A 24,434-nucleotide genomic window follows, 5' to 3' on the forward strand; every position below is an offset into this window, starting at 1 on the left:
GTTATCAGTGAAATGTCAGGATAATGTTTGCCCCCACCGATAACAAGACGTCTCCGAACTGTGTGAATTCTGCTGACTGACTTCATTTGCTGCAGACATACAATCTGCCGCTGTGCATATTAACGCTCTTAAACAACGCGTCATTTCTAACGGGACTTGGAAAGGAGCAAACATTGACACTATTTTATTGCAGTAAAAGGAATCGCTCAAACTGTCGGTGTGGACGCGGTGGTGCAGCCTCACCTGATGACTTTGTTGCAGGCGCCACACACCGGGGTCCTCCCGCTGTCCTCGGGTGCCTGCTGCGCTGCCTGCAGGATGGAGCTGCGGTTCTGCATCGGCGTCGGCTGGACCGGCTGCTGGTGCTGTGTCACCACGGTACTGGTCTTGTCTGGACGAAAGCGGTCAGCGAAATTAGGGTCAGTGACCCACGGTGGTCGGCAGGACGGACCAGAACCGCTTGCTGCTGCAGCTGCAGTCTTTGAGCCTGAGCCAGAAAAAACAAACAAAAAAAAACAAGATAATTTGTTTTGTACTTTGAAAGACTTGGCCGTGACTTTGAATGATTTCACAACGGAGGAGGGACAGCTTTATGTAATGGGATATACTCCCTCTCGATGGCAGTTTTGTGTGTCAGGTTGATGCTCATGTATTGACACTTAAAAATAAGAATCTATTAGCACAACCTCGACTGGAGGCTGCTGGGGTTCTTTTTACGCATCAGCAGGAGCAGAAACTCACCATCTGGTTTATCTGCTGCTTGGGCCTTGGCAGGTGAGGGAGTTGGCTCAAGGCTGTGGGGAAGAAATGACTAATTAGAAGAGGTATGAACAACACACACGCACGCCTCAGTAACCATGGTTACTTCTCAATAAATGTCATGTTTGGATATCAATAGCCATGACTGTCTCGATTACGGTGTGCCACAGATCACCTTCTGTGTGAATTATTCGAGACATCACCATTACTATTAATATTCATCAGCATCGACAAGAGAGCATGATGTCCTCGTCTGTTGAGGCAGGACAAGCTGGTGTGGAAAATACCTTGTCACGGAGTTTTGTCCGCAGAGAACCGTTTCCAACAGCTCATGGTGTCTGCAGACCATTTTGTATGTTTATGTTTATACAGGCCTTTGTGACGCTAAATCATTGAAGTAATCCAAATAACCAAGAATAACAACAGACGCGCATCCAATCTACATATTAGCTCTGACTCACAATGGTTCAAGAGCTTCAACTCTAATGAGAGCAACAAATAACCCAAACATCTCGTCGGATTGACTGACGCCAGTCACCGGCAAAGTTAAAGAACGAGAAACTCGTGAGACGCGCTACGCTGTCGGATTTGAATGGAGGAGCATTTCGCTTCAAGCGTGCATGTGCAGAAGTGTTGAAATAAAGAGTTTTCCACATTTCAAAGTTCCGTTACCCGCAGCAAGCGTCACTATATTCAGAAAATCTTCAAACCATGACTGAGACGGAAAAACAACTTCTGAGCCAAGACGGTGAGCTCTGGAGACGTCTTATCTCCAGAAAAAAAAATATATATAACACCCCCTTGGGCGTCTATCTTGTTTACATCATCAACTATGTCATTTACAATACACTAATGAAAGATGATGAAATCGTGTCTCACTTGCAAAGAGAGAAATGTAGAAATGAATTAGCCTCATTCTGTAGTCCTGTCTGTTTCAGGTTAAGAGTGCATATCAATTATAGAGTACTTTTTATGTATCCAAACAAAAAGATAGACGTTACAGAGACAGGAGAAGTTACAGGCCTACAGCTGGGAGCCATGTAGCAAGAAGAAGAAGAAAAACTCTGCTATTTTCCAAACAGCATGCTGTGAGTAATGAAGGACATTAAATCCCTTTGGAATAGCAGGAAGATGGCTTGCAGGGCTGGTGACAGTGAGCAAGTAAAATCTTTTTAAATGAAGGAAGGCAAGATCCTCCCCTACTAGGAGATTTCTGCGAAGAAACGACAGCAAACCAGAGTGAAAGGAGGTGAGAGGGCGCGATGAGAAGGATCTCTGGCGGTCGGATCAAACAAAAGGACGGAGCCGGTTTCAGCCTGTTTAACACGCAGACCCCGGGTCAGCTGCCCTCCACTCCACACACCGACAAGCCTGACCTCCGGGACCCCACCTAACAACCCGCAAAACAACATCCTCGTCCAACGCAGCGGCTGCAATCCCTCGCCGTGCCGCTTTACATGGCAACAGGCCAACAACTTTCTTTGGCTGCACCTCGCTACGGCGAAGGTTGCCGGTGCAAATTGGAGTACATTCTTTACAGCGGCTTATTCCCACCTGGAGCGGCCTGCATCATGTTTTCTTGACATTTTTTTCACCTCTTTCAACATCCTCCTCCCCTCTTCAGCTCAGCGAGAGGCTTGATGTGACGCAGGTGCACAATTCCTGCATCACAAATTGTTCAGGCGGGATTTTTCTGCTTTTGGAGGTGGAACGTTTCCTTTCACTTTTCCTGTTCGCTCTTTGCACCCGATTTCAGATTCATCTTTTTTTTTTTTTTTTTTTTTTTTTTTTTTAAGCTTCCACTCCTGTGGGATGCATCGACCTGAGCAATGAGGAAAGCAGAGGAGTTTGTTGACGGCTCAGCAGCCCGGCAGAGGAAGGCGCACGTTTTGATTTCTCATGGAGCAAGAAGCCACCGACATATGTCACCCTCCACCCAGTGAAAAAGGTAAAAGGTGATGCAGCTCTGCAAGAGCCTGAATGTGACAACAACAATGTCAAACAAAGGTGCCACATGCCTCTTAGAAGAGGCTGCATTTCTACAGGCTGTTCAGGTCTCCTAATATTTTCTACAAACTTTCTTTAATTCCCTCTTCCTTATGTTTAGACTGCACGTAATGTCAAAACAACTATAAATCTCATGAAGCGTTTCAAATCATGTTTTTCACTTTTGAAAATGTATTATTTCACATCCACTTGATCCCCACCTTGTTATCTGCTTACATTGTTCCACATGGATTTGATGGTTGACTCATTAATATGACAAGGCTGTTGTCTGGAAACACTTCTTACTACAGACTAGATTTCAACTAGTTTGGCCCACTTAACCACTTTAAATATCTGTGGGTTGTTTAATATTCATTAATACTACTACAATTATAGCCTGATCATAATTGCAATGTTTTATTTTTTAATATAATCATAAATATCATTTTAATGTGATTTTTTTTTTTTTAATAAGAAAAAATAAATGATACATTTTTCTACTGCTGCCATGAAATTCATGATTTGTACTTACTATGTAACAGACAGATCAGTTATTATTCACCCCCTCTGCTCGAGTTCTTATTATTGGCTTCAGGTTTCACCTGCCAAGTTTCTGTTCACGTTTCTATTATGCAATATCACATTATAACTCACATTTTCTCATTGCCACCTAAAAGCAAAAGGTACCTTTTTAATCTTGTCCATAAAAAGGGTTTTTGAATTGTTTCCAGATGTCTTTCTCCCTGACAGATATCTTTGTATATGTTTAAACCAGGTACATGATTCCTATCAAACACTGATGAAGCATTTGATGAAGTCATTCCCTACAAAGCCAGTCATATTTTTTTTTTAAGTCTTGTGCACTGCAGCAACTACTTGACTGAAATACAAACATGGTAATGCTGATCTTTTTTTTCTTTTTTTTTATTACATTTGAAACACATTTTTATTTCAAGCAAGTGCAAAGGATTAAAGGCTGCATTTCCTCACTGTTCACCTTTGCACTTGTGTATTACGTTGTGTGTTTGTCCATTTTTTTGTCTTAATGCCAGACTGCACAGCAATTTTCTCTGCAACAGAAGTAAACCTCGAACCCTGATCTCGAAGAAAACGCCCCATTAATTTAGACCTGCATAAATACTGAGGAAAGCCCCGCTTCCATGTAATCATTTTGTCCAGTATACGGGGTAAGTAACGCAATTGCTGGGACTCGGTGAAAGAAAGGCAAGAAAGAAATAAGAGCCGGTTATCAAGGAATATAACTGTTACAACAAACAAGAAGAAAAGCAACACAGAAGAAAGGACAGAGGAACAAGAGTTGTGTTTTTCAGATGTTTTATATTTTATATATTATTGATGACGGCAGGAAAAAAAAAAAAATACAGATTTATCTCCCTTTTGTTTCTTAATGGTTAGAGAAAGCCTATTAGATGAGGGGATCAGAAATGAAAATTCTAAAAGGATGAATAGCTCGATAAATGTAAACAGACAGAGAGAGACAGACAGAGCTCAAAGGAGGGTCTGAACGTCACAATCAAAGAAGAATAATGAACGGTGAGGCGCTTCCCACTGCTGAGACCCCCCCTTCCCACCAGTTTACTCCAAGTAACGCAGTGTGAAATGGAAAATAGGTCTACAGACACAGTGTTGTCAACAATCATCAAGTCAGAAATTCAGAGGGAGATCTTACACTTAGGCTCAGAATGCAAGTTTCCACTTTGGGCTTTGTCATCTAGGCTATGTTTCTTCTATTTTTCTTTGTTTCCCCAAACTTCTTCATCAGCCCATCTGTATCTGAAAGGTGAATTTCTTAACTGCCATTAGACAGTCGGCTACTGTCGTCGTCTTTGTCACGTAGTCGTTGCGGTGTGGCTATCGCTAGCAGGCTCTGGCTGGGCTCTGCATCCCAGGGCGTCTGGGATGTCCCTCAGGATTTGATATTGAGGGCGCGAGCAGACCTGTCGTGGTGCCAGTCCCTCAGACGGGCATAGCGGGGACTCTGAATCTCAGTGAGGAACTTTTCCCTGACCGCAGGCAACACAGATATGAAACAGAGAAAGACATGGAGGAAATGGATTGCAGGGGAGAGAATGAATAAAAGAAGAAGGGCAGAGCAGACAGTGGAGTGAAGTGCACAAATTGAAAAGGTGAAGAAAAAAAAATATAACAGGTTAAACAGCATAGACAGGAAAAAAAGATACAGCAGGTTTGAAAGGCAAATATTCAATAATAAGAAAATATTTAATAATGTTTTTAGAATTGAAATTTTTGATATGTTGATTTACTTTCCTGCTGAGAGTTTGATGAAAAGATTGATCGTCAGATCTGTCTGTACTAAACTGAGCTAGCTGGTTGTATCTTCATATTAAACAAAGACTAGAAATGGAGGGAAACGGTGAGCCCGGTTCTGTACCAAGGTAACAAAAACACATCATATCTTGTTTGTTTAATCTGCAGAAAAACCTGAAGTGCAAAAGTAACACATTGTAGGTTTTGTTTTGATTTGTTTTTTAACAGGCTGGACTATATGTGCTTCCCAAGAGTACAATGCACCCAGCCAAATTATAGCCAGATTAAGGTAGATGCGGATCGGCAAATTTGGTTCGCTAGCGTTATCTTCCTGCTTCTAGTATTATGTTAGAGTTAACTGGCTGCTGACTCTAGCCATATATTTATCATAGAAACATGACAACAGTGTCAATCCTCTCATCTAAACTTTGACATGTTTTGCTCATTACCTTTGTTGCTAAACTGAATTCTGCCATGGAGCAAATTATTGCACACATCATGCAATTTATAAATGTAAAAGACAAACGCATGCCAGTGTGTAAAGCTTCAAAATTACGATTACTACACAAAACTAGACAAAAGATTTAAAAGGCGAAATATTCCAAATAATAGCCTAACTGAAGCCAGACACACACACACACACACACACGGGTGCACAAACACAGATACCCGTGACTGTTCCAATCAGCGTCACTCAAGTTTGTTACCTGGCCCTCTTCATGTTTTCATCATCTGGGTCCTGCACTGAAAGACCCAGGAGAGACACACGTCACTGATCAAGAAGGGGACACACACCTACTGTTGACCTTTACCAGGGAGCCAGCTGATTACAAACCGAGACAAAGTATGAAAAGTAATAATACTCATTATGTTTCATTTCTGGCTGATTTCCATCGCTGTCATTGAAGACAGCGGCTGTTAAGACACTGCTCCCCAAATTAAAAATGGACAAACCCGTTATCCACCTTTTCTATGTCACTCGTTCCGATTCAGATTATAGATATCAACTGTTTAGTCACGAGACTCTTCCTCCTGCGCCTCATCTTGACTACCAGAGGCACACCCCACCCATCACTCCGTTGTCTGACTCTGGTTTACGCCTGCCTTCGGCCCCGACTTACTGAAGTCGGTGCCTGTGAGCTGAGCCAGGATGCGGAAGGAGCGTGACTGGGTGGTGCCAGTGCGGGGCTGCCAGTCCTCGGTGTCCTGGATCAGCCTCTTCTTGCTGCGGTCGTTGGGGATAAAACAGGGTAGGTTCTCCACCCTGAGGCCGTGCCTGCACACACACACCCAGCAGCAGCACACAGCAGGCGTGATTAACACAATCCCATCGACAGACTACCCACTCACACCAGCCTAATCAGGTGACCTTGAAAATAGAGGACATCCTGAACAGATCATGCAATACTTAATGCTGTCACGCAGTACAAGTACTAATGGATACCCATTACCAAGATTTCTCACGGGCACACTGCAGACTCTCGTAAATGGACATTGTCGATCATATTTATAACGGTCATTAAAATAAATGGGAGCAAAGAAGATAGACTTCAGTACCTGGCCTTGTTTGTGGAAAATATCTAGCACAAATTAAAGCTTTGTGTTTTTCGATAAACAACTTAAGCAGCACCAAAAGAAGCTTTTCATTTCAAACATGTTTTCCATACAGCTGTAGGCCGAGTGCAGCATGCATTCATCAACAAGCAAGTCGAGGATAAAAGATGAACAGTCACTAATGAACTGCCATCTCTGGTAGATTCACCGATTGGGTTTACAGAACAGAGATCATCAGCTCGTCTCTCTTTTCATAAACAGCCTCACTGTAAAAAACTACCAAGCTGACAACCCAGCCAGCATGCAGCTTCCCCTTACTTGGCCTGATGGTAGATATCATCATAGTAAGTGGCTTCACTCCTGTGGAATAGACCAAATGAAGCCTCATGAAGTTAACAAACAAAAGAGAAATGATAGAGGGGAATAAATAAAGATAGCATAAGATGTTAACAAGAGCTTATGATGGCATTATAATGTCTTAGTTTTGTCCTAATAAACATGTAAAATTGTCCAATATGAAAAACCTGATGGTTCAGTTTAATTATACGAGAGTGGATCAATAAGTTCCGAGACTGCTCCTGTTGTCCGTGATGTCTCCGTAGACATGACCAGAGGTCGCACATCAAATTGTGTGAAAATTCTGGAAATCATGAACAGAGACCCTTAAAATGCTTCAGGAAGCCTACAGCAACGAAGCACTGAGCTCAGAGAGGTGTTTCGAGTGATCTTCGCGTTTCTAAAGTGGCAGAATGTAACTGTCCAAAACCAAAAAAGGCGCATCAGGTCAGGGGTGCAACCAGGCGGGTTTTCTTTGGCATTTGTGGGGTTGTGCACCGTTGTTTCCCAGCGTCACACCGTCATCAGAGTTCTAGTGTTGTGTCTATGTTGTGAGGCGTTCGGGGGAAAACTTTCAGTGCAAACGACCTGAACTTTGCGATGGCAGTTGGGTTCTCCACAATGACTCACTGCACATTGAAAACTGGCAAGTTTCTCACCCACAAAAACACAATCGTTTCTCTCTCCCCTGCCGCATTTGGCTCACTGCTACTTCTTTTTGTTCCCCAATAATTTGTCACAAACGTTGATATGCGCTCTCTGCTCAACTTTCAGGTGCACAAAATATCACCGACAAGCACGTGTAACCGAGATGCTGATTTTGATCAAGCGACAAATGTACTCATTACCTAACTGACTCAGAGTTATACCTTCCTCCTGCTCTGTGCACGTCACAATGCGACCAGTCTCTGAACTTATTGATCGATCTTTGTACCAGACTCTGACAAGAGATTGCAAAATATGAAGAAATTTCTTGTAGATAAAAGGATGTTTTTAAGTTATTTTAATTCAAAACAGATTTGTTTAGAATTTTTTTTTTTTTTAAATCACAACTAGTTATAACTATTAAAGATATGCCACCAGTGAGGGGGTGCAAGCACACACTGCTTATTATGCTTGTTTTAATAGGTCACTATACTAAAAAGGTTTGGACGTACTGTATATGTGTGTGACTGACAATCTAAAAAGGCAAACAAACAAACAAACAAATATTTTATACTGGACTGCGAATGAAAAAAAAAAATACTAACTTGTCAAGAGTTTCCATCTGTGGAGTTAAAAGAAAAGAGGAAAACAAAGTGAGAGAAAGATGTCAGAGTTCAGCTTTTGTGGGAAAAGCGCAATACAGAACATGTCAATAGGTGACAAAGGTTGCACACAAAAGAAGATCAAAAGTACTGCAAAATGCAGGAAGGATGCAAGAGGTGACACTATACATGCCGTTATTGTCAGCAGGCTCTGGGAGAGGACAGCATTGTTGTCAAATCATCTATTGTTCCCGTGACCCAAAATGACTCAGTAGCCTGGCACAAAACCTTCGCTGTTCTTCTCTCGTCCCGCTACACAAATGCTTTATAGAGTTATGTAAATGGCCCTAGAAGTTGCCTAATTTCTGTGCCACTGCACTCAGTCAAATAATACTTGTGCTTCGATATCCCATAAATAATGATAAAAGCCATAACAGTTATGCATTATGTCAGTTTAAGCTCTGTGCAAACAACATAACACAAATTCCTACGTCAGGTCTAGACACATTAGACGTATGTCATATGTCTCTACTCTTTTCAGAGATGACCAGAGAAATGTGTTTGCAGACATCTACTGAGAAACTCTGCAAGCATATGAAGCTTCTCTGGAGAAAGCAAGTAAGGTTGCTTAAAAATTTTTTTTTTTTTTAAAGAGCACCAGAGCAGTAAAAACTGAATATTTGAGTGAGTCTAAATACAGTAACAGACCACATCTCAGCAGTGGTTGCAGTCAGAGCACCACCATGACCCAAATTACAGGATCCAGACCAGCCTAAACTCCAAGACCATTTCATGCCATTCTGCCACTTTCAGGATTACCCAAAATATTTTCAACGATTCCTGCAATCCTTGTAAAGTCTGAAAACTGAGCGATAAAATAAAAACAACCAAAAAAATCTGAAGGCAAACTGATCAATGAGGCTTTCAAAGAGAGACTGAAACTTCACTTTCTAGAACAACAGATCAGATATTTACTTAAAGGACGACATATTTCTCTCGAAGCTTGCAAGACATCTTGTTACCTTCTGGCCTATAAAACTTATTTCCTTCATAAATTAAATACAACTTTTTTTTTAAATTGTCCTCATCAGGGTAAACCGGGTAAAAGATGCACCGTGATTTCCCTCATTACTCCCCTGATGTAAAAAAAAAAAAAAAAAAAATATCTGTGTGGTCCTTCAACTTGTGTAGTTCAGGAAATGTTGAGTGAGACTAAATTTCAAAATAAGTGCGATGCAATTTCTGGTGACCTCCCCGCAGAAGTCAATGCTAATAGCGAGGGGGTTAAACGTATTATTAAAAGCATATATTTTGACTGATGTAGTGATTTTTTTTGTTGTTGTTGTTGTAAAGAGAAACCCCAGCAACTACAAAGCAAATACTAACAACAACATTTTTTGAAAGTTTAGAATAACTACTTGGCTCAAAAGGTCAGTGCAGAGTAAGTTCGAACACGTTTCCACGGACTTGAGAATCCACTCTATCATTTTTCTCCAGCACAATACTCACAGGAGATGCAAGACACAATCCCAGTCAGTCAATAACTCATCTGTGAAATCGCAAATCAGTTCTCCAAAACATTTTGTGCGACACAATGTTACAAATTCTGTTTTTAAAATTACTTTTCAGTATCTCTCACACACGCACCCCTCATTTCAGAGGACATTCATTAACTTACCTTGGCTTAAAGTCTTTGTACAAAATTGTCATTATGAGGACTTTTTGTTTTATGTCTACAAAATAGATGCTCCCCCCCAACAAAAATTTAACTGAGTAAACAGATTGTTATCCCCACAACATAACTAATACAAGGACACAAACACACACATCCAGTGAGGAGGGAAGAAACTGGAAGAAAAAAAACTCTATGAACTAAAATAAATCAGAATGTCTACAGTCATCAGCCTGTTTATAGGACTCTCACACTGTGACTGATTATTGGCACGTCTATCACTCATCGACCTTCACAGTAGAGGTCTTTCAGCTGGAGCTTGACCTGCATAGTTCAGCTAAATACTCCCCGAGTCTACTGTATGATGGCAGCCGACTATGGCTGCTGGCATGTTTGGCAACAGCACGAGTTTAGACAAAAGGCATCATACGTTTAACATCTTGCGTGTCAAAATATTGTCAGAGTTGCTTATCTACTCTGTAAATGTTTCTTGAAGTCTGCAACAGTATTTTGGCAAAATCCTGCAGCAGTGATTAAACTACATTTATCCAAATCCTGAAGGAGTCATTTCCTCATTTTAGTGTTAAATTAGAAGGCTGAGACATCAAAAAAATACCATTAAAACCACATTAGTCACGTTGCGGTTCTAAAGGTAGTAGTGTTCATTTATCCACCTACCCATTCTGAGGCTGCTGTGTACTGGCATGGCCCTGTGAGTGTGCAGTGTTAAGTTTAGGCGAGTAGGTCACGGGTTTAATAGCAGGTCCTGAGCTGGCACTAGCACCACCTGCTGTAAACGGCCTCGCCATCTTGTTAATGGTTGTGCTCGGGGCAAAGGAGTACTTTGGCTGAACAGAAGCCGTAGTGTCCTGTGAGGATGTGGGAGAAGGAGACAATGCAGCACAGTGCAAGACATGCAGTTAGACATTTTCCACACGCAGAAAAAAAAACTTCCTTCTGCTGTTGCACAATCCCATACTTCTCCACTCAGTCCAACATTATTTTCTCAGAGCAAATGATTACACCGTACCAGAGTAGCAGCTCTGTCAAAGCCTGCAGGCTTTTCTCTACACACGGAAGAAGTGCTTAGGAAGTGTGAACACAGCCATTTTATTTGTGTTGGCTGTCAGCCAAGGACCAGCCAGAGTAATCTGCTTCTGCTGGTAAAATGAAAACGCTCAAAGTGAGAAACTGTCATATATAACTGACATATCTCACTAATGAGATTTCTCTCTGAGCATTATGCAGGGTCTGCAAAAGTGCACCTACAAAAATGGAACACTGACTTTGTGTTTGTATGATGTGCCAACTGCTTCACTAAAGCACACAGCAGTTCATGACACCATTGTAGCACTCGGACTGTAATCAGTGGTAGCTCTCAAGAGGGTCGACAGTGAGACTGAATGCATCAGTATTTATGTGCTATCGGGGATTGTGCAAGGCATGACAAAATAAACTACAGGAAATTACAAACGTAACATTCACAGCACTCCATCCAGCCAACAACTCATTTAGCCGCTCACTGATGCTTGGCTAATGCACGGCGCATGGACTCTGAGAACTCGACAACACAGGTGATTCAGATGAATTTAAACACAAAGTGACACAACAGGCTGCTGAGTCCAGTTGTGAGTAACAAATTGAGGAAGTTTCCAATACAATGTATCCAGTAACAGGCCATGCCAAACCATCCAGGTGTTCATACAGAGGTGAGCTCAGTTAAAGGTACTGTAAATATGGTCTTACCTTCTCGTCTCCAACTGCTTTGAATGCTCTGAAGAAAGAAAGATAGAGACTCCGATTAAAACATTGTTTCATAAAAAAATAAAAAAAAATAAAAAAATAAAAAATACATTACAGAAGTTTCAATGGTTCAAAGAAAAAGCCTCCAGACCAAGATGCTTCTTTGTTGATTCTCCTTTCAAAACTATGTATAATTTTTAAATAAACTGAACAATTGATGAGTGTATTATCATTATTGCGAAAAAAACATGTTTACTCTAATTTACTCCAACTAATAATGCAAGACTATTCCTAAAACCAAATTAAATAATGTTATTATATTGTTCATTTTACTAAACTAAAATCACACTAATAAAATCTATAATAAATATAGTCAGATTAAAGTGGGGCCATTACAAGGTGAAATATCAAATAATGGATGAAATCCCACATGACATTGTAAATGTTTTATAGAGGGACTTTGGTAATAACGTACTGGAATTACTATTATGCCCCTAAAAGACACCTGAATGATAGAGAATACACTAAAATCATCAATCAGAAAACTGTAAAATCTACTGGATTCATGGTTGACCGTTTGGATTATAACTTCACCTTTCTTTTCCGATCGAAACATGTGGCTTAGGTGAACTGGACTTGTTCTCTTGTACTGCTTATGTCTTTAATGCCGCATGGACTCCGCTCCAGGTCCACATCTCAACTAGTAAATTTAGCAGTAAGATGATACAAGTGACAGGAATGATGGAAGAAAATTAAAAAGAAAGGAACTCGGTGGTAAAATCCCTGAAGTTACTCTGTTGAGTAATAATAAACACCCAAACCTCACTACATGTTCTACATGTCTTGGGCTGTCCACAGATTGGAGCCAAGATAACAACAAGTGTCACAATGCTGTACGCTTCTTAACTCTAATCCCAGGATTCAGATTACTGTGATGCCGTTTGCCAACTGGAGCAACGCAGCAGACGTTCATTAAAATATCTTTACACATTTAACATGGAGGCAGCCAGCTTTACAATACTCCTAAAAATAGCTAAACATAAATCATTAGCATCTCCTGACCAATATTTGCATGCTCCCCAAAAATACAATAGGGTTAATGAAGAATGGACCGGCCCTGCGGGCACCCTCACTGTTTCAGGCTATAATCACACAGAAAACAATGGACAGCACTTCCTGCGACAATGAGAAATGAACAACCGCTCATGTCAATGCCTGCTCAACCACTGATAGAGCAACGTTAAAGACAGGAAGACAGCAGGGCTGAACAGACAGAGAGCAGCGAAGGGAAGGCAGACCGACATGTCTGCACGTCACATTTCTGAGAAGACAAATCAATGTGACACTTATCGCGCTCAAGTTCACCTAAGCCCACAGTTTGATGAGTCACGCTCAGGAATGCGTTATGATGGCTGTTCTGTAACTGTATTTATTTTGGCAAACTGGTCTTCAATGAGCAAATGCGGAGATGATTAAGTCACCATTTCTTGGAAGAAATTAGTTTGGCCTACAATGAAACTGAATATGCTCACTGTATGAGATCATTTCCTACCTCATTTCATGGATCACTTGTTTTAGCTGAAGCATGCTTGGCTTTAAAGGTGATGCGAGATAAAGCCAGAAATTTCCACAGAAATAAAACCCTCCCATGATATTGTAATCAACTTTGCACACATTGCCGACATGCTCCAAGCACAACACTGTAGAAACACTGAAATACAGACCTAATGTACCCCTGTAGCTGCTGCATGATCTTCCCCCTTTGAAGCTGAAAAAAATCTATTGCCCATATTTTTCTTTTATTCCACTCCCTATAAAAGGCTCTGGATAAAGCTTATACCTCTCATAATAAAAAAGACACAAGATGATCATTGGTGCTGAACAACATGAGACACTAAACCAAACAATGCACCATATCTCATCACCGTGCAGCTGTCCTCCTCTCTTGACATAAATGAACTGTGGATGGCAGCCAAGATACGAATAAATAAAACTGACAATAGCTCCTCTCTGAGAAGTGTTTTGGGAAAACAATATTTGCTTGTCTTACAATACAATAACAATAGGACAGGGTGAGATGGAAAGAGGAGGCTGGGGATTCATGGAAAGGGAGTCATAGGTGAACAAAAAAAAAACAACAAAAAAAAGAGGAGTGGAAGAATGTGAACTGTTTACAATAGCTGGACTCCACAAGGAGATGAGAAATAGAGGAGGCTGACCACAGAGTTCAGGAAAAGTATGGATAGTGTTAAGTCAATATACTGGCTCATTACCAGTTCATCAAAATATTACACCACTCCCCACGGTGGAAAAGTGAAAGAAGAAACCTTTTCTTTCTTCAAATAGACTTATGACTGGCCCAGTAAGAATATGTTCTTCTGGTTATTTCACACACAAACAAACAGTTTCTTTTGGCATGAAATTTCACTTAAACTACATCAGTAATCGATAAATGTGTCTTCTTTCACAGTAAGAAAAATTGTCAAACTACTGCATGGGAAAAAACAAACAAAAAAACAAACAAATCTCAGCAGAGAACATCATGTCATTCAATTCTCACAGGGTCTTTTTTTATTTTTTCATTTTCATTTTATTTTCCTTCACATTCTCAAACTCCAACCCATCAGTCTATCGCTTTCTCTCCCTCACACTCCCTTTAAGGCATTTAGTGGGTTGAAGTATAGTGCACAACCTCCCAGAATGCATGCAGAAAATAAAACCAACATAAGGAATGTATCCTGTTGGCTTTATGGGGAAAGAAATTGCAGGTCTTTGCTGGCATAGAGACGGATGTTTTAATACGTCAACCAGATTCAGTAACTCTTCTTATTCCTGGGCATAATAACCTTCTGCATTATTTGGTAGCACTGAACTACCTGTTACTCACAAAACTGCAGTAGTAGTAACACTCATCTCAAAAATCTAGTCTGAATGGTTTTATCCATCAAATGTCAGAAAACTGTTTTCCCATTTAATTTTCTACAGTCTGAGGCGACGTCTTCAAATGTTTGTCCAAGTAACAGCTTTAAATCAACAAATGGTAGTCATGCTTGCTCAAAAGTGACTAAAACGATTATTCAACTATCAAAATTAGCTGATAGTTTAATCAGTTTATAATTGAAGCTCCATTGTATATCAATTAGTAATACATGTCAGCTTCCTGTCTCCCAGTTTGATGTTACAACATCCCCAGTTGACACAATTTTAAAAGGGGAACATGAATGGGCAGCTCCATTAGATTTAGTGGTCAGAGTAGAGAAACCTATGCCGCCCAGCTGTAAAAAGAGCCTTGAATATGCCGAGTAACATGAAGCCAATGTTCACCAGAATCTCTGACTCTGAAACTATTTCTCCAAGTAATTTCTCTGCTCTCTGCGAAAGTCATAGAAATGACCTGCGGCTATTCGGTCTCTCGTGAAACGAAGGAAACAAAGACGATTTATAAGAATTTAACAGCTGAGTCTCTTGGTAGGCAACAATAAAGTGAAGATAAGACAGCTATTTTAACATTACTTATGAGGATCACAAAATCAAAATGAGTCCCATGACAGCAGCCAGCTCATCTTTATTACTGAACAAGTCAATACTGTCTCGTTTTCTGAGGGTTTTAGTTTCTTGAATGATTACATTTCACCTTTCTTCAGGAGGAAAATCTTTTTTTCTTATAATTAAGCTCCAGATGAAACGTTTTGGCTTCTACTCCACAGAGACCCTTTGTCGAGACTTTCTGGCAAGACTTATGTGAGCAGGTATGTGTGCAGCCTATAGGAACGCTATCCAGTGCTAATTAAAATTACTTGAGTGCAATCTTTCTTATTTTTTTTTTATTTTCCTGGCCCACACTTAACAACAAAGTGTTTTAATCTGAAGGAAGTTTCCCTAATTTTATTTAAAAGTTGAGGCACAGTGTAAGATACCCAAGGTTCCTCTGAAAATGGTTTATTTGAGCAGAACAAAGTGTTTCCACCTAAAAGCAGCTGGCATTAATATCTGCTGCCGAGTGCAGACAACTCCCCCCTGCTCCTGCTTCTTTAGGACGATAAGGACAGAATATAACTGTTAGAAGTAAGCTAGAAGGAATTCAGAGCAGGAACCTCTACCATTACTACACAATCCTCTTGTTACTTTAAGAAATGATAACGCCGAGAGATTTTTAAACCTGTATTTAGATTTGAATCAGCATCAAAACACACAGTGATTATAACGCAGAACTTTGGAGAATACTTAGATCCTGGCAATACTTGCATTGTATGATATTAAATTGTGCAAAATTTTAAGTTGGTCAGACTGATCACCACTAAGTTAGTATGTTTTTATATGTATATACACTATATACATATATAATTACACCTATAAAGAATAATATCATTGCATTTTGTAGGATTACTCCAGCCTGAATTGTGCACCTGTCTTATGAGTGTGGCTGCTAATGCACAATGCACTAAGCAGTCATTTGTTTCAGTTAGTGGATGCCAACAAGACTTTGGCAAACATTTTTAGGAAAACAACATGGGACACGTTAGAAAAGCCAAAAATAGACCACCTAAATCTGCTTTTCACAGCAACAACTCTGTAAAGATTATAGAGGGGGCAATAAAACTGCAGTTTGCAACTCTGTCATATCTATGTTGGTGGAATTGGGTGCACTTTAATGCAAAAATGAAGGTCAGACCATGAATCCAGGAAGATGATTTTGTCTTTTAAACCTCACAATTGAGGATTAATGACCAAAAGCATGCAATGCTTAATAAAAGGGCCATGTGGGGGTATTATCTGAACCTGTAGTTCTTTCTTGGCTCATGGACTAACTTTTCGACAAATTCCACTGAAATCTGTTCAGCAGTTCCTGAAATATCCTGCGGTAAAAGACAAAGAGACAAACAGGATCAAAGGCATAACCTCCCTGGCAGAAATAATTACTTTTTCCCACAGTATATTTTTAGTGGGGCTATGACTTTAGAGCCAAACTGAATTTGAGCCAGGTCCAAATATAAAACTAATTTAAGCCTTGGGGAAGTAAAATAATGGCACTTGTGTACTGATAATTTTAATGTATTTTGCAACCATCTGTCACATTGGGGGGAAATTTCAAGGACATTATGGTATCTCATCTTGTCCGAGTAAGAATAAAGGAGGGTCTGTGTTTTGTGGTGATTTATGCTGCTGTTGGAGCGAGATAAAACGGAAAGGTTAGTGATCATGGAGCATTTCGTTGCATCATGCATTGTCAGACGACTTACTTGCTGAGGGTGAGGGTGAGAGTGTCTGTTGCTGCTCTGATCTTATTCTGTGCCTCCACGTGGGTCATATCCTCTGCATTGGTGTCACCGATGGAAACCACCCAGTCTCCCACACCGACACCGGCCTGAGCTGCCTTTCCGCCCGGCGTCAGCTGGAGGAAAAGACAACAAGAGAATATGGACAGACGTCAGAGGACTGTGATGACAGGGACAACAGAGAGGGTGAAAACAAAACATCTTTTCAGGGGCAGAAGTACAACAGAAATCACATCACTGATTATCATTTTGACCAATTAAACAAATACTAATATGAACATGAGAATTCTGTTATATTTGTATTCAATATGAATGGATGAAATAATCCAAATCTTTCAAAACAAAACGCACATTTCAGGGTTTTTTTTCCCTGTTGTCTTTAAAAAGGAATATTTATTTTAAAACAACAGCAGAAAAACAAATACTGAAAGTTTCATTGTGTGACCACACTACCAACCAATTATCTCAGTAATCATATCAGTAGATCAAACCAAAATGCAGGAAATGTAAACACAGCAAAGGTCATGTTCGGCTGACTTTGCTGTAATGTCTGTTAGGACTTAATCAACGAGCGGAGTCTGTGTTTCTGGGTTCGTTTCACTCAACACTACCAGGAACAGGCACCACAGGTCAGCATGATGTCATCAGTCAGCAGCATATGATTTACTGCAGATGTGACTCAAGACTATGAGAGGAGCGCTTTATAGCTGCAGACAAGGACTATATGTTGCCGAACATAAATCTGTCATTTACTGGAATGAACCATCCACCTTTTCCCATTCGGACAGGTAAGTCATTGACTGACAAGAGAATGACATCACCGTCTCAGGCTGTCACACAGACGGCAGACGTATTTGAGTCATGGCTGAGGTATTGTTAGAACAGGAAGAACCTGACATAGTCTCTATAGGCAGTAATGGTTTTCTTGATGTGCACATACTACACTAGCTGCCATGTCTTCTATCTCCACTAATATACAGAGCACAGATGCCAAATTGTGGTTAGTAAGGGCTTAGTCAGCTCGCCCATGCGGCTTAAGGAAACTCAAGACTTGGGTCAAATTCTCAGATAACTGGAGAACAAAGTGTTCAGCATCAGATAAGTGAGCGAGAGCCAGGATTTCTGGCAAAAAAAAACTATTAGGATTACTCTCTGATGTCACGGATCCCTGCAAATGTTAGCTCATCAAAAGCTCAGAGGACTCGGCGGTTCAATCAATAGCTTTCTGCCATGTTCAGCTAAGCTATCACACTTGCCACTTTGATTCCGCACATTAAACATAAACACTCAAGTGAGGGAGGAGGTAAAATGCTCAGTAAACTGATGACAGCTCGGGTTGAAAAACTCCTCTGTGCCCCACATAGACAACAAAGTTAAAGGCGGTCTTGAATCAAAACATGGCAAAGCTAAAAATAGGGAGAAATGCATTCCTCAGAGGAAATCCAAGTTACACTACATTTTCAAACATCACTTTAATTGTCTTTGATTTGCACTCACTGGAAGCAATTAGAGGGGTTAAGAAATCATTTATCCAGTTTAGAAGGAGCTTCAAAGAGTTTTAACAGCTTACACACAAGAGAGAAACAGCTATGACATGGACACATGCGACGTATCCTGAAAAAGGTCCACAGCCTGGCATAATGCTACGGCGCTTCACTACAGAGAGCTGCAGTCCTGCTTCCTTTCCGTTTTTTATACTGGATAATAAAACTTCAGCATCTCCACATTTTGCCAAAATCAAACAATTATTTCATTAGATTTAAACAACAACATGTCCTATTAGTTTTGGCCACACGAGCACTGTCAAAGCCTCATGGGAACGGCACCTGTTTAATGCTGATAAAAATGAACACTTTCTCATCTCCATTAAGATGAAGAGGTTGAAGAATGTTGACCAGTGCAGTGTTAGATGGTCATGCAGTGTCAGATGTGGACAGAAAACCCCATTGATTTCAGATAGAACTAAAAACGAAGCTCCTAACCAGAGTTACAGTTAGAAATTTAGCAAGCAAGTGCAATGGACAGAGTCAATACAGTCTACACCACCACCAAAACAACAAATGATTGAATTGATTGATTTATTAACTAATGGTATCTATACCTCCAGTAAAGTTTCAAAAACCGAAGTTGTTGTGGAGGGTCAGAGTTTTCCACCACCTGATGTACACACTGTATCACCATTATAGAAGATTTATTGCACTGCAAGATAAAAAAAAAAATATATATATATATGTATATATATATTTTATATATATATAAAAACCGATATATAAAGCTATAAAGGCTGTAGATTGTAAATTTTGTGCATGCGTGTGTGTGCAAGTTGTGTTGATGGATACAGACACCTGTGCTCCTGGCTCAGGTTCAGAGTGCAGCTGCTCCCTCACTTGAGAAGGCAGCTGTTAAAGTTGCTGCGCTCAGACCTTTGCTTGGTAGAGGGGGTCAGAGAGAAACCCTATACCCACCACCTCCTCCTCCTCCACCCCACAGCAGTTTGTCAATACAGCGAAGGACACTGGAAAACATGGTCTTGTTCTTGTTCTTGCAACACACCGCGCCGCACCGGACCTCACAACAAGCGGGGTATTTAACATGATGGTGTAGCCATGCACCACAAACACAGCCTCCTGAAGTGGTCAAGTCCTCTTGTAACAAATGAAAAGCCTGCTCGGTGTGTTTCAAATCATTTTGTGCAAATGTGACTGGAGCTCACTTCTCAATAATGGCATGACATTTGTGCACCTTACCCTATTCACAACTACGCGTAACAGCTAGTCGCCGGATTCAAGGCTTTTTGGCAGAGCACGGCAGCAAAGCTGTTTTGGTATGCTATCGAATTTCAAAGCATTAGCCAACCTTTCAAAATGCAACGTCTTGAATTCCCCTTTGAAGCGTTTCCCTTGCGTGAACCTATAGGTAAGCCAGGGCCTCATACTTGTTCTCGGCAGCCCACGCTTGTTTTTGGTTAAACTAATAATGCACTGAAATTCATCTCCAGCCGGTGATATACTGGCTCTGTAACTCGGCACCAGCTCACTTTTATTCTTTCCACGGCTATTTGGGGGCCAAGAGACAGTCTGTCCTTACATCACTCGCACAGCACAGCTGATGCAAAGCCATAAATATCACTCTGAGAAATGGAAAACCAAACCTGCAAGTATGTGGTCCGCCCCATAATGACTGCAGTGAAACACCTAGCACTAACTCACCTTAAAACACTGCTCACAACAAGAGACATTTACATCCAACCAGAAGAAATGTCCCCCACGGCCAATCTATCAGTACGCACTGAATTATTAATTCACCCCTCTAACAAGGCCTCTTTTCCCACAGTTTTTGTGTGTGTGTGTGTGTGTGTGTGTGTGTGTGTGTGTGTGTGTGTGTGTGTGTGTGTGTGTGTGTGTGTGTGTGTGTGTGTGTGAGCGAGGAGTGTTTAAGAGGATACCAGTGCTAAAGCAACAGATGGTCTAAAAGTCAGACAGAGACAGGGAAACGGGAACAGAAGACCCGATGACACATCCAGCTGTGGTTGTGGAGGAGACATTCACAAATCTCTCCACTCACTTATTGACATGACATCACTTGTAATTTCCTCCGTACATTTGATTTCAGCACTGTGGCATGTGTTTGACGATAGAAACCAGATGGTGCCCCAGAGGCTCGGTTATGGCATCATGATGTTTATGGAATCGCAATGGCACAAGATCTGGGGCAGATATATGGACGGACTCCTCCGTGGAGTTGTAGGGCTGCCCCACTATGGGCACTATGAACAAAAGCGACGTTACGTCCTGTTGGAACAGGAAGTTAGCACAAATGTGGAGAGAGCTACGAGTTTCCTAAAGTAGATCTCCATCTTTTCAAGGTCATTGGGGTCTCAGAGAATTAAAAAACCAACGATGCTACCATGAGCACAGAATTACATTAAGCGCCACATTAAAAAGTTAAGTCTGAATTTTTCTGTTCAAGACAAGTACTGGTTAAATGAACACATTAACCAAATAATGGACTTTACAGATTAAGATCTGTTTAGTTGTCACAATAAGCCTTACTAATTTAATGAGAACAGTTGTATGATGTCTTCTTTACTTCAGGGAGAATATTTTTATTATTATTATTGTTATTGTTATTATTATTATTATTATTATTATTATTATTATTATTATTATTATTCCTGACAAAATAAACCTGATGATGTCAATGAGAAATGTAGGACCCAGTGTTTTTAGAGTCTGACTAAAACTATAGTAAAAGTGAAAATGTCTCAACCAATTTCTAAAGCTGTCTCTTGCAAGCCCCTATGACTATAAGGATACAAGCCAAATAGCTTAAGTGTCCCTTTAAATCTCTGTTAAATGCCATTAACATTAAATTTTAACCCTTGTAAAGTTTCTGTTCACCAAAGCTGAGCCCCGACCTGAGGTGGAGGAGTCTGTTCACATCTACTACCATGAGGCTATAGGAAATTAAAATGAGCTGCTTCCCAAGAGTAGAACAAACTAAAACTTATTTTTAAAACTGATAAATGGATGAATACTTATCAAGGTCACAGTTATTTTTTCTTTCACAGTGACTTAAAAGTAATGGCCATCATCCCCTGTGATCTCAGTGGGGAAGTATTCCTTTGAGAGTGTGGAGGAGCCCGTCACATGGATGAGAAACGGGAGTGTGGAAGACATACGAGACACAGAGAGGGGACGGCAGGACTGCCTGTTGGCAGCGACAGTGTGGACATGAGAAAAATCCCTGGAATGCTCAGAAAGCATAGCTTTCCAGACAAGCAGAGGAAGGAAACAAGAGCATGGAAAACCAACTCTCACACACACACGCACACTATTTAGATATAGAAATATAGAATAGTTGTTTTCTTTATGTCCTAATCATCTCAATCTGTCCCAGTGCTCTACAATTTTTAAAAAAAACATCCGTTTTAATAAATCCAGTGTCAAACAATGCCAATCATTGTCTAATCTTTACAACGAGAAAATAAATAAATAAATACAGACGCATTGATCCTTCAGGAGTTATCACTTGAAATCTCCGTTGCCTTCCAGAGATTCAAAGAGCATTTTGTCCTGTCACTCCGCATGTTCTTCATTTTGGAATCGCTTTTAACTGACTGTCTGGCTTCAGATGCTTATCTCATCAGCTACAAGCCAGTAAAGACAGACCACCCACTGAATTAATCTAATGGAAGCCCAATAAATACCGGCTGGGGTTTTCTTCCTGTTACTAAGGGATGCTGTATATCTTCGAGCTTTACAACCCCTCGTTGGGCTGTTTTCATCCTCTCCGACTGTGGGATTCACCGTCACGTCTTTCATGACAAGCATGACAAGAGCCAACAGTCCCGGAGAGGTAAAGAGAAAAAAACTACTGTCATATCTTTATAACTCCTGGACCCTGAGGCCTGCTGGAACAAGCATCAAAGATATTAGCTGCTGACCAGTGTTTAAGGCGCCAACCTTAGAAATACTAGTTTTTTTTCCCTCTAGATACAGAGCAATTTCAACCTTCCACCAAGCAGTCTTTAAAAAAGAAAAAAAATTATGAATCTGCTGGTGGAGAAAGGCTTTGAACTACAGAAAATATAAATCATATTTCTGTCAGTGAGGAAAATAATCAGCACGCGTGATGTACTTGGACTGCAGAAAAACTGGCCCCCACCACCACTTGATGAGTCAAGAGATAATTCAACTAGAACTGCCGACTCACCCCATTGATATTCACCCTATGATCTGTCGAGACTGAAACGCCTCAAAGTCAACGGCTCTATCCCACCAAAAATCTGTTTTGTTGGGGGCCATTTGTCAAATGAGTTGTTTTTTTTACATCCGTTTGGTCTTTTATGGGAAGAGGAAAATGTTTCTCGTCATAAATCCACAGGGAACACTGTTTCTGAGTGCGATGCCTGCCAGAAGGAAGAGAAAATACAAGACATGTACTGACAAGGCTGGTGATAACTGCTGCCCTCACCACACAGCATTACGTCACCTCAGCAGACACACCCACATCAGCAGTGTGATGCTACTTACAACACTTCAGTAGACGCTGCACACCGCATTAAATCAACGCAACGCATAACAGTGCATATGACTGCTGTGTTACATCTGTGTAACTTTCAGCAAAGACACAGAGCATGGAGAGCTCAAATAAATCAATGTTAATCATACATATGTGGTCCAAAACTGACCCAGTCAGAATTGTCTATTAACCCCCAATCACCTCTGAAACAAGAAACAAAAAATATTGAGCTAAACTGATGGATTAATAAATCAGTCTAACACTTATAGATCCCCTCAGCCTCTGAAATAGCAATATAACAATGCCAGTGGAGAATGAGTGCATAATAGAAAACCCGATCTGTGTGCGCAATAGCTGGCAGCAAAGCTGGAATGACTCTGCATGCGTGTGTGGCTGCAAATGTGAGTCTGTATGTTTGTCAGGCAAAGCAGCAATGCACTTATAAGGCCTGGAAAGTGGCCCCTGCTCTGCTCAATGGCAAGAGGAGTTTATAGAGTATTTGAAAATTCATTTAGTGAAAAGGAGGTGACCTAACATGGAGAGTGCACAGCACTCTGCAACAAATGACAGCATGTCCTTGTGACCAGTGAATGCTATACATGCAGAGGCACTGCATGTTAAGACTGACCAGGGAAGGGTTGCTATGAAAGCAGACACCAGTCTGCATAAAAGACCCGTTGCTGTGCCACTATGCATGCTTAATAAAATGATATGAGGTGATATGCATATGCTCAGGTAGGGTCATTATGTGGTGACCAAGCAGGTGCTTAACAGACTCCTGTTAATAGGCCACACTTAGAGGGACATAAAATGGCATCATCGGATGACCCTCCATGCAAATAATTAAGAAGAGTGCAGTGTGTTGCACCGATGCAGAGAAGAACAACAGCAGTTTCTTACCCTTGACACAGTGAGCGGCATGCTGAAGTCCTTGCCACCCTGCAGCCTGAAACCCCAAGGCGCTTGGCCGCTGAGGGTAACGGAGTACATGTTCATAGCCTTGGGGAAGAGAAAGAAGAAGGTCTTAATTAGACAGCAAGCACAGAAAAGGTCTCCCAAGGCCACACACGTCCGCTTCTGCTCTTCTGCCACATCAAAGGTTGTCTGCTTTTGCGTTTGCTTCACACACACACACACTCACACACACACACACACACACTCAATACAGAAAATGACATCCAAGTTGTTAGTCTTTACCAAGCATATAATGTCAAATCCTGCACATTTTTAAGAGTTACCATGTTACAATAACTCATTAAATGTGTCTTTTGAGGTGAATAATCAGTTCTCGGCTAACTGGAAGAACACACAGGAGAATAAAATGTCAGAGCTGCTGCTGCTGGGACACACCAGCATTCCTGAATTTATCAACACACAAACTAAAACATACCTCTTGCGTCATACTCTACAGAGAGCATTTCATATCGAGACAGAATTCAGAGTTTAACAAATAAAACAACGCAAATAAGTGATACATGGAAGACGAGAATCACAAATCTTCTGGACAATAAGAACAGAAGAAACACTTCAAAGTTATCTTCAATATAA

General features: G+C 40.8%; 1 protein-coding gene across 4 annotated transcripts in view; it reads right to left on the minus strand.

Moving 5' to 3' along the window:
* pdlim7 (PDZ and LIM domain 7) overlaps nucleotides 1-24,434 on the minus strand; it is a 30,740-nt gene that overhangs the window by 4,289 nt on the left and 2,017 nt on the right. For 3 of the 4 annotated variants that reach the window (XM_069171553.1, XM_069171554.1, XM_069171555.1), the window contains exons 2-9: nucleotides 23,787-23,885; nucleotides 16,827-16,978; nucleotides 11,590-11,617; nucleotides 8,175-8,191; nucleotides 6,907-6,948; nucleotides 6,156-6,310; nucleotides 5,742-5,778; nucleotides 4,064-4,769 (exon numbers count right to left, since the gene is read on the minus strand). In XM_069171553.1, coding sequence (XP_069027654.1) covers nucleotides 4,673-4,769; nucleotides 5,742-5,778; nucleotides 6,156-6,310; nucleotides 6,907-6,948; nucleotides 8,175-8,191; nucleotides 11,590-11,617; nucleotides 16,827-16,978; nucleotides 23,787-23,885 — 627 coding nt within the window. In that variant the 3' untranslated portion in view covers nucleotides 4,064-4,672. Of the gene's footprint in view, nucleotides 1-243; nucleotides 488-741; nucleotides 795-4,063; nucleotides 4,770-5,741; nucleotides 5,779-6,155; nucleotides 6,311-6,906; nucleotides 6,949-8,174; nucleotides 8,192-10,521; nucleotides 10,713-11,589; nucleotides 11,618-16,826; nucleotides 16,979-23,786; nucleotides 23,886-24,434 lie in introns of those variants that run through there. The other variant, XM_069171556.1, reaches the window with a different exon arrangement.

The sequence above is a fragment of the Embiotoca jacksoni genome, unplaced genomic scaffold (genome assembly GCF_022577435.1).
Source record: "Embiotoca jacksoni isolate LCO1_2020_lvr unplaced genomic scaffold, fEmbJac1.0.p SCAF_5, whole genome shotgun sequence".
Classification (NCBI taxonomy): domain Eukaryota; kingdom Metazoa; phylum Chordata; class Actinopteri; family Embiotocidae; genus Embiotoca; species Embiotoca jacksoni.